Source organism: Hippopotamus amphibius, chromosome 13 (genome assembly GCF_030028045.1).
Source record: "Hippopotamus amphibius kiboko isolate mHipAmp2 chromosome 13, mHipAmp2.hap2, whole genome shotgun sequence".
Lineage (NCBI taxonomy): Eukaryota > Metazoa > Chordata > Mammalia > Artiodactyla > Hippopotamidae > Hippopotamus > Hippopotamus amphibius.
In genome coordinates, this window is record NC_080198.1 from 88,632,931 (window position 1) to 88,648,907 (window position 15,977).

Consider the following 15,977-nt stretch of genomic DNA (forward strand, 5'->3'; position numbering starts at 1 on the left):
AAAGCCAGCCCTTGGTCCCGTTTACACTTTTAATCTCATGTGCAGCTTCTCCTCCTGCTCCCTCACCCCCACACTGGCCTTCTCACGATTCCTCTGATGCTCAGGAACGTGCCTGCTTCAGGCCTTCACACTCACTGTCTCCTCCAGCTCGGGACGCTCTTGCCCAGGTGTGCATGTGTCCCACCTCCTTAAATGTTTGTCCATCAATTACCTCCTTCGTAATGTCTGCCCAGAACATCCTGTACAGTTTTAACCCCATGTACTTCCATTTCTCCTTCCATACTTGATTTGTTTTTCCCTTTTCCATTATACCTGCCAACTTCTGACATGCTATATAATTTAGTTATTATCTTTATTATTAATATCTTTTAGCTCGAATGCAGCCTCTGTGAGGGCAGGGATTCTGTCTGTTTTGTTTGCTGATGTCTCCTAACTGCCTAGCTTAGTGTTTGGCACCAAGTAGGTGATTGATAAATATTTTGGAATTAATGAATCTGTGAATGCATGGTGTATGTTGAATTTGGTTCATAGGCACACGGGTAATTGGATTTTGCTGTTCTCTTATAATTTGTCTTGTAACAGCAGGAAATTTGTTCAGAGCAGTTTCTAAGCCAACCACACTTGGAGGAATATCTAAGCAGCAGAATACTCTTTTAGTAGCAGCCTCTCCATTTAGCTTGTGTTTCATCTGTGTGCCCTCATTTCAGACCTTCATCTGCCTAGACTGTTTAACCCTAATAACTTCTGCACCAGTAATAATGCCTTCCTCAAAGTTTGAATTTGGACTGGGCAAGAATCATCTTTGTTTGTCTTCCTCCAATTGTCCATATTTCCCAGATATTAGTCAAGTGTAATAACTTTCTGCATAAATATTTAGAGGACCTGTCTGAATAATGTTAAAGGAGTAGAATCAGTGACTTCAAGATTTCTTGAAGTTGTTGTTGTGATATCATTGTGTTTATTACTTTGAACTTCATTATAAATTTGGTTCTGTGACCCCAGTTTCATTTAGTACCACTTCCTAGCTTTATAACCTGGGACCAGTGACTAAATGTCTCTAGGCCTGTTTGTTCATGTGCATCATCCTGCCACCTACCCCACAAGGTTATTGTGGATATTGAATGAGATGCTCAAAGCAAGATTAGCCCCGTAGTGAGTGTTCAGTAGTGTTATCGTGATGATGACACTGTTGCCATGGATATTAGCTGCTAATAGTGAAATAGCTTTTGCTCCAAACTTCACTGAAGCTGGTGAAGTTCAGGTAGTGGTTGAGTAGATCTTACTTCCTTTGACTCGGTGATAGGAATTCAGAACGATCAGGAAGTAGTTCTCAAGAAGTGCCTGTATACACAGCTCTGTACCATTCAGTGATATTTGGAGAGACTGAAGGACAAGAGCATGGTCATTACAGATGTATTGGTTAATGTTTATAAGATTTTAAGGTAATGATCTCAAACACCTGCCTGAAGATGAGTAAGATTTGTTTTAGGCTAGATCAGTAATCTGTGTATTTTGATTTCTTTTTTTTTAATACCTCTATAACCATCCTTTGTATGAGTTTAACATTATTTGTGTTCCTCTAGATAGGGTTTTAAAGTCTTTTTAAAACTTTTCGTGGATCCATGCTAAAATTTTTCTGTATACATAATATATGTATGTATATACTACTAAGTATCTGCCTGTGAGTCAGATTGCTGAATACTGAGTGACATACCTATTACTTTGCTAGGTATTCCCAAGTTGTTTAGAAAAGAAGCTGTAACAATATGCACTCCTGCCAATAGTAGGCTTCCGGGCTTCTTACATCATTGCTAGTATTTAGCATTATCAGATTTTTTAAGTTTTTTAAATAGCGTCTCATTTTGGTTTTAATTTGTGTTTCTCTGATCAGACTGGGTATCTTTTCATGTATTTATAAGTCATTCATGTTTCCTTTTCCTTTCTTTGACCCATATTGTATAGCGATGCTCTTTTTCTTATTTAGCTGTAGAAGTTATTTCTAAATTTTGTATCTAATCTTTTGTCAGTTTTGTGAAACACATATTAAGATTTGGAATTTCTTCTTCTGGATATTTCTTTTCTAGCCTGACTGTGCTTTTCTAGTTGTTTCTCTGCCTAATTGGACAGTTAAAGCTTCACTCAGGGTGTAAAGTTTTAAATTTGTCAAGATTTCCTCTCCTGGTGAGTGCTTGAAATTATACTATATTTTCAAGTTAAGTTAGAAGTCATTTAGTATGACTCTCTTTTTGTAGTGAAAAACCGAGCCCTGAAGGTACAGAGTGCTAGAGGCAGAACTAGAAATAGAAAGAACCAGTATGGTATTTTCTCTGGTGAGGAAATCACGAAGCACTGGCCCTAGAATTGATAGCATTGTTAAAGCTTAAGAATTTTGCCTATATGTACTTATTTCCTCAACAGAAGGAACTAAATTGATAGGTAATGTTGAAAGTGGAGTTTCTGAAGGGAATGTAGACCAACGAACCAATCAAAAAACAGAAACACAGACTTCCTAGGTGGCGCAGTCGTTAAGAATCCGCCTGCCAATGCAGGGGATACAGGTTTGAGACCTGCTCCAGGAAGATTCCACATGCTGCGGAGCAACTAAGCCTGTGCGCCACAACTATTGAGCCTGAGCTTTAGAACCCATGAGCCACAACTGTTGAGCCCATGTGCCTAGAGCCCGTGCTCTGCAACAAGAGAATCCACAGCAATGAGGAGCCTGCGCACCACAACAAAGAGTAGCCCCCACTCACCCCAACTAGAGAAAGCCCATGTGCAGCAACAAAGACCCAGCACAGCCAATAAATAAATTAATTAATAAAAAAAAACCCCACACACACTCACAAAAACCAAATGGAATACAACTTATATGATGCCAGTTTTTGTGTCGGTACAGGAAGAACTTTTGTAAATACTAACTTGGACCAAAATGGGCTAGGTATCTCATGAATTTGTGAGCTACCTGTTCACTAGTAGTATTTATGTAGATTATAAATGACCACTAACAACCATAGAATTCAGGGCTAGGATGTAGCTAGCAATTGTCTTATTTAAGCCATTCTTTTTATAGGTGAGGAAACTGAGGTCTGGAATTTTTGGCCAAGGTAGTTTGTGACTAAAGTAGGACTAGAATCTAGATATCTTCCTTGAAGCAGGAATGACTTCTAGCTTATCACATGTGCTCTCTTCTGAGAGTGGGAGTGAGGATGAGGAAGATTCAAGAAAGGATTCCTGCATTAGGAAGGAGGAACCTCTCAGATGTTTTCTAATTCTGCCTCTAGGTTTTCTAATTCCACGTATGCTTCACTCCCATCTTGGTTTCTCCAGCACATTAAGATTAATTTTGTAGCATTTGTAACAAATTCTGCACCATTTGTTAGCATGGTGTTCTTCAGGAAATCAACTGTGTCCTGTTCATTTCTCTAACTCCTGGCGGAGAGAGGTAATCAATAGATATTAACTCAATGAATGGATGTCTGCTAATAGAAAACAAGAAGCAGTAGGGGCAACTGTAGGAAAATATACTTACGAGATTCTGAGAGTAAGAGAATTTAAAAGAAGAGAATCATGAATAAGGTTATATATGAAAGTAATTGCCATCCAATTACCAAATTTTTATTATCAAAATTTGGGCTTCACAATGTAATTTTTCATAGCATGTGTTCTATTCCCATTGCCAACATTTAGAGTCTGAGCTTGGGCAAGTTTAAACTCTGTGCTTCAGTTTACTCATCTGTGCAATGGGGTTAATAATGGTACATTCTTCATGGGATATATGTATGTATTAGTGCGTGTGTATCATTTAGAAGGTGTCTTTCACCTGTAACCAATGTGTAAGGTTAACGATTATGTTTATTATCCTTATATTTTATTAGTAATGTTAGTACTGGGGATAGTGAAATGTTGTAGGTCATGGTTTACTGGTTTTGTTTTTTGGTAAGGGTGTGTCACTTTATTCCTGAATTTGCCATAGTTAGGATCAGAAGGAAAACACTAGAGTTTATCTAGGGTTTAGCTGTAAATAGGGTTCATTATTAGTGATCTATATAAAATCAGAGGAGCCCAGCTTGGATAATCTGAAATTCTAGATAACACTGAGATGACATAGTCTCTGCACATCTTATAAATTTGAGAGAAATAATTTCTGGGAACTTCTACAGTTCCATTTAGAATCAGCCAATTATGGAGTCTGAGGAAGGATAGTGCCTAAGGGATATGTAAACTTGGTAACAAATTTCTGTAATGCTGTTCATTTATAAAAATACTCATGCATATAGTTTATAGCCAATAGGGTATAATCTTTTCAGTAAACTAAAGAGTTGACGTCTTTTCATGGTTTTGTCAAATTCTTGAGATTTGATAACAAAGGTAGAGGATTTTTAAAATGGAATGAAGTGGGACAAAAATGGGTTTTTCTTTGGTAGATGCTTGTTCTCTAGTTCACGAAGGGAAAACTGGGTTTGTTTTAGCAGAAGTTACTTAGAGTATAGGAAGTTTATTTGCAAACCTGGAAAGCCAGACCCAATGCTGTTACCACGTCCAAGAAAGCAGTGAGTGGTGGAAGCAGCAGTCCAGACAGTTGGTGAAAACAAGGGCACAGGCGACGGGAACTTCTAACCTGAAGCTTTAACTGAGAGTGAGCATGAGTTTAGACGCTGACTAAACTTGGGAGAAGAGTGTGTTTGGAAAAACTGCCCGCTTTCAGGTGTGATTACACAGATGAATGAGAGACAGAAGGGAGGAAATAGTACAAATCTGTTTTAATTATTACGATGCTTAGGGATGTACTGACATGTTGGCATTGAGCCTATTTAATTTCTGAGAATTTCCCCCCTTGGGTTATGGCTGTCTGTAAAACTTCATGATTGTGTGGAAAGATTAAGATACATTATGGAGACTATTAACCTATAATCCACCTGCCCCCCCCCCCCCCTTTCTGTTTTTTAGACTTGGGAAGATCCCCATCGAAGAGATAGAAGCACGGACTGCTGTGGAGACAATGATCCTATTGATGTTTGTGAAATAGGCTCAAAGGTTTGTTTCATAGACTGTTATTCTAACATATGTTCTACTTTATTCATGCCATAAAATTTCAGTTCTCTTTGGAAGGCACCAGTTCTTCAACTCTTCCAAGTTCTAGCCTATTTATCCCACTGATACCAGTTCTTTTTTTTGTATCTTTACTTCCTTCCCTTAAATTAAGGGTTGGTAACCTACACCTGGTGGCCGGGCAAATCCAGCTCACCGCCTGTTTTTATAAATGACACAGCTCCGGCCTTTCATTTACGTGTTGTCTGCTTACAGAGTAAGTTTGCTGAGTCCTGTCTCTATCATCCTTGCCCATTATCTAGACAGGAAGTTCAACACTGATGCAAACCAGCTGGCACTCTTTTTTTGTGCCTGCTTCCAGGTTGCTGGGTTCTACTGGGGACAAACAAAACCTGCGCTTTCATAGGTTGCTGCTACCCGTAGAATTCTGTGTGTTTTTGCTCACATCCTTTCTTCCTCTTATTTTCTGCTGCATTTACTGCCAGCATTATTGTTCTCTGCAGACATTAAACTCCTTGTACTTTGTTCTCACTCCCAGCAGAACATGTTGTCTTTATTTTTGTAGAGCTTGTAGAAACTAGCAGATAAGAGCCCCCCCACTTTTCCCCTCAGATACCAAACACCTGTGCCTGCAAACACTCCTTCTTCCCTTCCTTCTGTTACCATGAGACCAGGTCTTCCCCGTGTCCTCTAGCTCCTATCCCTTCTTCCCTCTTGAGTGACACTATTTTCTTAGCTCTTCTGTGTCTTGTATTTACAGCTTCTCTTTCTTTATTGGCTTCCTCCCATTTCCTCTCTTCTTCCTTTTCATGAGAAGACTCGTTAAAAGAGTAAGCACTCATCTCTATCTCCTCCTTCCCCCTTCATCTTCAACCTATTTCAAAATTGTTTCCGTCCCTCCATTATTTCAATGAAACTTCTCTTACTAAGGTCACTGGTAACTTTCTTTTAGCCGGATCCAACCGGCCTATTTCATAGGTTTTGCCTAACTTGAATTTACCTTAGTATTTTATACCTTTAACCTTGTCTTCCTTCTTCGAACAGTTTCTTCGCTTATCTTGTAATATCTTGGATATTCTCTAATTCTGGTTCCTCCTGGGTTTCTTCTGTAAGCTCCTTTTCTTCTGCCCGCTCCTTGAGCATTGCTTTGCCCTTCTTCAGCTGTTCTTCACCTCGAGTGGAGATTCCCTTGGTGATCCGGTTCCAAATTAATTAATATCAAATTAATATCTCCAGCTCAGACCTACGTTCTCAACTACCTATATCTATACTTGAGTATTTCCCAGGCATCTCAAACTCATTGTGTCCAAAACGGAATCCATTGTTTCCTCCTCTCTACTTTACTGCTCTCAGTGAAGGATGTCTCTCCTTCCCCCCTCACCTCCAGATTCTTTTTTTTTTCTTTTTTAAATTTATTTATTTACTTATTTATTGACTGTATTGGGTCCTCGTTGCTGCACACGGGCTTTTCTCTAGTTGCGGAGAGCAGGGGGTACTCTTTGTTGCAGTGCACGGGCTGCTCATTGCCGTGGCTTCTCTTGTTGCGGAGCACGGGCTCTAGGCACGCAGGCTTCAGTAGTTGTGGCGCATGGGCTTAGTAGCTCCGCAGCATGTGGGATCTTCCCAGACCAGGGATAAACCCATGTGCCCTGCATTGGCAGGCGGATTCTTAACCACTGCACCACTAGGAAAGCCCTCACCTCCAGATTCTTAAGCCAGAAACTGAGGGGTCATCGTTGATCATCCTTTGCTTCTCTTCATCCCGTTAGTCATGAAATACTGATTCCGTGTTCTAAATGGCCTTCAAATCTCTTTCCATTATCACTGCAGCTAGCTTTGTCTGGTCCTCAATTATATTGCGCTTGAATTATTCCTACTACTGACTGGTTTCCTTGCTGAGTCTTATTTTCCCTACCATCGTTTATTCCAGACTCTTTCCCCGCTCTGCTCTTGTTTAGTCCCTGTCCCCTCCTTTTCTGACTTCCTCTCTTAGCACTCCTTGTTTGCACACTGCCCTCCAGCTGTACCAAACTTTCAATTCCTATAATGTATCTGCCGTCCCTCCCATACAGACCTTCACACAAGCTATTTCCTTTATGTAGAATGGAACATTCTCTTCCTTCACTTTATTTTACTTCGCCCTTCTTTTCACTTTACCTCCCCCTGCTCAGCTATAATATCACTTTTTCTCAGAAGTCTCCCTTTACTCTCTGTAGGCTAGCACACTTGCTCTTTATTCTGTGCTTCCTCAGTATTAATTATGCTGTGTTGCTTGTCTAAGTGTCTCCTCTGAGATGGCAGTGGGCTCTGTGAGGATGGGTCTCACTGCTGCAGAGTGTAACTTGGTGCCTGGCACAGAGCGTGTGCTTAACATGAGACATACACACCAAAAGCAGTCATTACTTGAGTCATATTCTAGCTAAGATTAAATCCGTTTCCTCTGGAAACTCTTATTAGCACTTTTACACTTCCAGAATGTTATTTGGTAAATAGTTTCCGCAGATTCTTTGTCGCTTTGTTTATTTACTGTGTTATTTTGTTACTCTTCTTTTTTCTTTCCTCTCTTCTTCCTCATTCTCCTTTCTTATTCCTCTTTTTTCTCAACTTCTTCATCCTCTTAGACTTTCCATTCCTTCTTTTTTTTTTGTTTTTTGCTCCTTCTATTCTTCCATTTCCTCCTTTTTTTCTTCCTTGTACTTTTATTCTGCCCACCCTCTCCCTCTGTCTTCTTTTCCTTCCCCCGTCTCTTACTCCTTTCCTGCAGGGGAGATCCCCATCCAACTTAGATTTCTAGTTTTACCCCCAGATGAGGAAAAATAGGGACTAGAGTTCATGGTTGCGTGGCTCTATAATTCCTCTATCTCTCCAGCAGAAATATGGCCAAATTGTTTGCTTTCTTTCAAATTTAAGCTATAGTTTACAGATTTATTTTTTGGACATTTTCTCTCCAGAGGGGGTAGTAAAGTGTGTATAAAATAAATAGATTGGAAAGAAGGATATAAATATTTCCATGAGTGCCTCTGTTCCAGATGCTGTGTTATATACTTTGGATCACTTTCCTGTGTCTTATTTTATGATAAGAAGAGTCATTTAGTTAAATAACATTACATTGATTGAAATGTTATATAGTAGAAAATTCTACTTCTTTTTATTTTATTGAAGTATAGTTGATTTACAATACTGTGTTAATTTCTGCTGTACAGCAGAGTAATTCAGCTATACATGTATATATACATTCTTTTTCACATTCTTTTCCATTATGGTTTATCACAGGATATTGAATATAGTTCCCAGTGCTGTGCAGTAGGACCTTGTTGTTTATCCATTCCACATATAATAGCTTGCATCTGCTAGTCCCAAACTCCCAATCCATCCCTCCCCACCACCTCTACTCCTTGGCAGCCACAAGTGTGTTCTCTGTGTCTGTGAGTCTGTTTCTGTTTCATAGATAAGTTCATTTGTGTCATATTTTGGATTCCACATAAAAGTGATATCATGATATTTGTCTTTCTCTGAATTACTTCACTTAGTATAATAATCTCTAGGTCCATCCATGTTGTTGCAAATGGCATTATTTCATTCTTTTTTATGGCTGAGTAGTATTCCATTGTATATATGTACCACATCTGTATCTGTTCATCTGTGGCTGGACATTTAGGTTGCTTCCGTGTCTTGGCTGTTGTAAATAGTGCTGCCATGAACATAGGGGTGCATGTATCTTTGTGAATTTTATCTGGATATATGCCCAGGAGTGGGATTGCTGGATCATACAGTAACTACAGCAACTCTATTTTTAGTTTTTTGTTTTCCATAGCAGCTGCACCAACTTACATTCCTACCAACAATGTAGGAGGGTTCCCTAGAGAACTCTTATTCTGAAGGTGTAATCCTTGGGGCCACTCAGTTTATAGTAAATGCAGATTATTAAGTTAATTTAAATCCTTATGCAGATATTAGGTGTAAGTGAAAAGATTAAATGAAAGTATCTTATTTTCACTGATATAAAAATTCATCAGTGAGCATGTGATTAATGAGAGTGGTAACTGGAAATCATATGAGAATCTAGGTACCTGATAAATTGATTTATCTAGGTACCTGGTAAATTGATTTGACTTAATAACACTAATTCATTATTGACTAAACAAAGGGATTTAAGAAAACTTAATATACAGGCTTTTAAATAAACCTATCAAAGTCACTAAATATGTGGAATACAATTAAAGGTTTTAAATGTAAGTGATTTTTAATAAGGTTTATCATTAATCTTGAAAGCATACTTTTGTATGCAGAGAGCAGTCCCTGGTCGACAGCCAGCACGTTAAGGGGGACCTCATTCCTACCACTGCAAAGAACTACATTTAAACGAGTTCTTCCTTAGAACCTTCAGATCAAAGTCTAGTTAGGCCAACACCTTGATTTTGGCCTTGTCAGGCCATACGTAGAGAATCTAACTGTGTTGCACCTGGACTCCTGACCCATGGCAACTGTGAGATAATAAATTTATACTATTTTAAGCCTTTAGATTTATAATAACTTGTTACACTACAGTAGAAACCTAATACACAGCATAACAGGCTTAAGCAGTGTTACTTTCCATAGTTTTCTATATTGATTGGGGCCAGGTGAAGTTTGACCTCATTCTTCAAATTCTAAATCAGCATAGAAGTTTTGTTGTAGGCCAGTACTATGTTCTGCTCATTCCAGGTTCCCGAGAGTTAGCAGTTGACAAGTGTGAGCAGGTAAGTACATGTAGAGCCCAGAGAGAAAAAATTAGTATCTGTAGACAACCTCTTATGTTCCACTTCCTGCTTCTGTTTCCTTTTTTTTATCTTTACACCAAGGAATGAGCAATAAGATCTCCATTTTACTGTTGAGAAACCAAGTCCTAAAATACTGTGTGAAGTAATTGGCATCAGCCACCTCTAGGAATGGTGGAGGAAGAATTTGACCCCACATATTTGTAACTTAAAAATCCTGTCTTTTGAAATATTTTTATAATAGCTAGAAAAGCCTATAATAACCCTAGTCTGATTCTGCCCAAAATCTTTGAACAAACCTATGTTCTCGTTTCAGAATGTCAGCTCATTTTTGAAATGTGGTCAACTATATGATTCCCAAGGAATTAGTAACAGAATCTGCTGTGTATGTTAATTTCCTTGCAGGGTAGACTGAGAGTTTTATAATGGAACTGAGGAAATAATTTTCATCTTATATCCAAAGCAATTTATTCTTTTAGTTAATGAGGCCTGAAATAATATTTAGTAAACATGAAATAAGTACTTAATCGCCATCTAAACAGTAGGCCTTTGTTGGGACTACGCTCCTTTATCTTGTGCCAGACTATGCCTGGCTAGTCCTTAAATCATCTATAAAGAACATCATAGAAGAAAGCCTCTTTTAACACCACATATGTAAATGGGCAAAGGAAAAGGAACAGAGTCTTGAAAGTTGTTAACAGACTTAGAATCACAGGTACAGAAATTTTTAAAGTTCTTTGAGAAGTGTTATTCATTTGATTTCTAACATTATGTGTTCTGCAAAGTTTGTTGAATTGCTTTAGACTGAATTGAATTGTGGGGTATTCATAAGAATTTTACCTATTGTTTTTAAGCATCTTATCCCGAATTTCTGGTTTGATTGAGAGAATTTCCTTTCCAGTTTTTACAGTGTTATTGCAAGGCAGTGTTTTGTCTAATCCCTTTCTGTTGCTTATGAGATCAAAGGGCATTTATCATTCTGATGAAACTTGATAATTTCCAGACATGCTTCCTGCTTGCCCCTGTAAAAGTCTCAAATCTGCTCTTAACGTTGTTATGAAATTTCAAAGTAAATTAAATCTTGTGAACAAAAATAGAAGAATTTAGAATGTGCCTTTAAAAACTATATATGATTCGGAGTAATTCTGCTAGACACCCCTGTCACCAGAGTCTACTGCAGGCTCCTCAGCTTTGGCACTGTTGACATTTTGGGTGGATGAATCTGTAATAGGAGACTGTCCTGTGCAGCATCCCTGGCCTCTTCCCGCTAGATGCTAATAATACCCCCCAGTTGTGACAACTAAAAATGTCCCCAGGCATTGCCAGATGTCCTCTAGAGGGCAAAATTACCCCTGGTTGAGAACCAGTGATCCAGTTCATCACTCAGTTAACCAGTGTAGCTACCTTTCATTGATGATTACGTGATAACCGAAATTTTTGTTTCATAAAGGACCTCCTGGCATGAGGTATGTCAATCTCCCCAACAAGATTGTAAACCTTTAAGAAAGGGGATGCTTTCTTTTTGTATCCATAGTGTCTAATATAGCACTGGTTACTAAATAGACCCTAAACATATGAGACGCTGGCTAATATAATTGTGCATATCCTCCTAAAAGTGGTATTTCAGTTTAGTTTATACAGTCACATTAATCTGTTGGGTAAACTAATTTATATTAAGATTTTAGATTCATTTTGCAAATGTTCTGAAAAGATTTATTTGACTTCATGGTTTAAGATCTGTTTTTTCTCTCTCATAATTTCAAGACACAACAGTGACTTTGCTTCGCATACCTTGATTTCCATATGTAAAGCTGCATTTTGAATCATGAAGGAATTATTCTGAAGCATGCGTTCAGATTTCAGCTTACAGTGAAATTCTGTAGCTTACTAAACCTTTAAAAATAAAAGGCTATAGAAAGAATGCATGCATATAAACTTGACATTGGCAACTTGAGGGAACCACTGAAATAACTTTCTTTAGCACAAGGAACATCTGCTTCAACATCATGGTGTTTCTTAGTTTCTCTTAAAATCTTTTTAAAGCATCTTATGAAACCTGCTTTGTCTCTATCTTTAACATATTAATAATTCTTTCATTGTTGTTCATTATCTTAAGGCTGTATTCAGATATGTTAAAAATTTACTTTTCACTAGTAACTGATAAATATAGTTTGCAGAAAAAGTACTACGAAGCAGTTGCAAAGGATTCTCATGTCCCTTTTTACCCCCAAGCAGCAGAAGCCAGATTTATATTATAACATGATGTACATGGCTTTATTTTCTGCTTAGTATGAGTTTCTAGGCCTCGTACATTAAATTTTAAGATCTATAAATATTTTCAGTTTCCAAAAAGGGATCAAGATATCTTTTCTAAAAAGGATATCATAAAAGGCTTTATGACTGTGTTTACAATAATTTTAATTATTCAGTTTCAGTCTATAGTGCATTTAATATAGATTTTTATGATGTATGAGTAAATTTCTCCAAAGCCTTGCACATGCTGAATTTCTTTTTTCTTTAAAGGTTCTTTCTCGTGGAGATGTTGTTCATGTGAAGATCCTTGGAATTTTGGCTCTCATTGATCAGGGTGAAACAGATTGGAAATTAATTGCTATCAATGTGAATGATCCTGAAGCCTCGAAGTTTAATGGTAAGTCTGTAACTTTCCAGAAACAGAAGTAAATCAGTGTGTCATTGCAATTCTTAGAATTTAAAAGGAGCTCATGTAAAACACAATTATATTTTGGGAGTTCAGTTTGTATGTTTTGTTTTTTAATTCTCTCTCCATGGTCTGCAATTCAATATGATTGTGTCTGAGTTGTGTCTTACTGCTGGGAGGAAGAGGAACAAGAGGAGGAAAAGGATGCAGACAGACAGATGATACTCCAGACTAACAAAGTACATTCTGTGGGTTCCCTTCCCCCTCACCTCCTTCCCTCCAACCCTTCCTTCTTTTCTGTCTTGAATCTCTCTTTTATTCATTTGAATAACAGGAAAAAAAAGGAAAACAAAAAAGGAGTGTTCATCAAGGACACAAGCTGGCTACCTAGTTTTTGTTCTGTCTTGTACAGGTGAACAAAAAGGTAACTGTCCTCTAACAAAACTCTGATGTCCTGGAAATTTAAGTTCCAGAAATAGTTTGGTATGGTCAAGAGTTAACTTTCTTTGGCGTCAGACAGACTTCAGTTTGCATTCTGGCTGTGCTGCTTCCTCCCTGAGCAACTCTGGAGAGATGGTTTACCTGTGTGAATTTCAGTTTGCTCGTCTACCCATGAAGGTGATCATACCTGCTTGTGGGGTTGTTGACAGTATGAGAGACGATTTACTCAAAGCATCTGGCTGTCACATCACGTGCAGAGTATATGGCCACTATTATTATTATTATTTAACCAATTTTTTTCCCTTGTTTTTCTGACCTTTTTCATTTCAGTTGCATCCTTATTTGGGATCCTGGTCTTTTCTAGACCTCAGTTTTTACCTCAACTGGAAAATATACCATTTCTGAATTGACTGAAACTCATTAACACTTACGTTTTAAACTCTTTTAATTTATGTGCATTTAAAACCTTTTCTTGCACATGGAACAGCAAGAGAGATTTTATGCCATTCTTGCTTGTACTTGAGAAAGGCAGGGGTCTGATATAACCTCAGGGTGAAAGCGAAAACATGAAAACTACAATTAAAATATGAGATGAGCCTATAAACCATAAATATTTCTTATCTATCTCATTATCTTACCCTCAGTTTATTATCACATTTCTCGTATGTAGATATGTACCTATCTATGCATATGTAACAAGAGTAAATAAATGTCCAATTAAAAATTTTTTTAATACGTTAGCTGCTCTCAAATGAGAATATAATAATATTCTGATAATATAATAATATATATGCTATCTGATAATATAATGATGCAACAGCCAGCAAAAACAAATCATTCAACTAATTCATTTGTGATGTGACACACTAACGTCACAAAACTCTACTGAGGGATGTCCCTTTAAACTGGAGAGGCTGAGAATCTAAGGAAACCAGTCTTTAGTCCAGTACTGTTAGAGATGTGATTTAACATCTTAAATTCCCTAACAAATGCCAAACACTGGTGCCTGTCCTAGTACATATTATTATCCTTAATTTAGCAGAATCTCAAAGGATTTGAATAACTTTCCCAAGTTTGCACATTTAGTAAATAGTGGAACATGATTTGAGCTTGTTTCAGTCTGATTAGAAAGTCTGTTGTCCATCTACCGTACTATACTGCACAGTTCTTATTTGTGTAATTTACAGTATTTGTAACTAGCAGTATTGAAACCAGATTACATACTATAAGTGCCTTACTCCTAGAGTTTCCTAAGGGTTAGAATGAAAACATGTAACTATTTCACTTTATTTCTGTTTATACCCCAAATGGAGATGGCTTGCACCTTGGGCATCCTCTTCTAAATTCTTGTTGTGTATGCTTGAACAGAAGGACATGCAGAAATACTAAAACCATGACATGCAGAAATACTGAAGCTTATTTTGGTTGAGGTGAAATTATCAGAGTAGAATAATTAAAATAAATTGTTGCTTTGAAAGGAAAAAGGGACTTTTTTTTCCATTACACTAAAAGGGAATATGTACATTACCTTCATCTTGAGAAATACAACAATGCTTCTTCATAATAACTTTTTAAAATCTTAAAAGACTAGATGAGTGTTACTGACATATTTTTCTCTGAAATGGTAGCTGACATTGTGCTTTGTGTTCATTTCCAGAATGAATAAGGTATACAGGGGAAAATGGATAATTTACGTTAAGGATATTTGCATATTGTTCACACTGAGTAGTTCCAATACTTAAGTACTCTTACATTTCTAGATTTTGTAAGATAAATTCTGTAGTTTGAAGAGTTGTATTTTCTTTTGTGACGTCTCATTTCTTTTACCTGCACGTTACTGTACATAGTCCACACATTCCATGTTTCTTCTCTCCTCTTTTATTTGATAGAGACCCAAGAAAAAAATAGATGTAGGTACAAATTGAAAGGCTGAAGAGATTGCAGTACAAATGTTTTTTGCTTTTTTTTTTTTTAGTCCTAAATCATGGAATACTAGGTAACCCTATGTAGCAGCTTTTGTTTTTCACTGAAACTCAAGTTTGGTTTATATTTCTCATACGTCTCTAACATCATCTAGCTCTCCTATGAAACGATTTCAGACAAAAGACAGAGTTTCTGTTGTCCTGCTGCTCAAGCAAATATTAATGGACAGAAACCATTCCTAACGTTGCTTTTCTCCTTCACTCCTCAGCCTGGTGTGTCGTCTGTGTTTTCATTAGCACCTCTAAAGGGGGAAATTTGAGGGGATGAGAATGGAGAGGTGCTGGCTAATCACAGGGGTTGAAAGCTTCCTAAATTTGTGAAGGAATTTTTGCAAAATTAGTTTCTATGACTTGATTACAATATTTAATAGCTTTATCTTGTGTCATAATATTTCATCTTCTAAAGGTACCTAACATCATTCAGCAGGAGCTTAAGTATCGTAAGCACATGGGGTTACCCTTGGCAAGGGTGAGGGGGCCTTCAGGATTTTGAGATTAGAAGAAATGTCTCTGATAACAACTTATGGTTTTACTGCAGTAAGATAAAAATGTATATTTGGATTCATATGATTAAATAAAGACTAGCTAATAGGTATTAAAAATTTGGTGCTATTCTCTATCTACTATAAATCTTTAAAAATTAATCAACAGTATTTTAATCTTAAGCCAAGCAACTTTGGAACATTTTATTGTGTGTCCCTCCCACGTGTACCTTCTAAAATCACACACACGTGATTTTGGATGGCATTATTTTAAATTATAAGAAATAGTCATATATTTGGAAATAAAAACTTAGAAGTATAAGAAAGGTATATAAAATGAAAAGTAATGTTCTCCTTCCCCCTTTTCACCCCCGCTCCACTAGTCTTCTAATATCTTCTTCCCCATATGTTTTTAGTTCTCATGTGGTTGCTTCTGTTCAGTAATCAGTGTGCTCACACCTCTGTTTCTTTTCCCTGTTAACTTAAGTTGCTGCTTTCAAAGATTAGGAATTTAGCATCTTATACATTTCTCAATTTTGTTACCATATTTCTTCATCCATTATCTTAATACCTCTAGGTATTACACTTCATGCTGTATTTATTGCTT

At 37.3% G+C, this 15,977-nt stretch overlaps 1 protein-coding gene across 10 annotated transcripts in view; it reads left to right on the plus strand.

The window, feature by feature from the left end:
• PPA2 (inorganic pyrophosphatase 2) overlaps positions 1-15,977 on the plus strand; it is a 96,690-nt gene that overhangs the window by 42,773 nt on the left and 37,940 nt on the right. For all 10 annotated transcript variants that reach the window (XR_009048732.1, XR_009048733.1, XR_009048734.1 and 7 more), the window contains 2 exons: positions 4,948-5,034; positions 12,330-12,456. Coding sequence is in view for 7 of the 10 variants with exons in the window: in XM_057705190.1 (XP_057561173.1) it covers positions 4,948-5,034; positions 12,330-12,456 (214 nt within the window). In the remaining 3 variants the exon portion in view is untranslated. The remainder of the gene's footprint in view (positions 1-4,947; positions 5,035-12,329; positions 12,457-15,977) is intronic.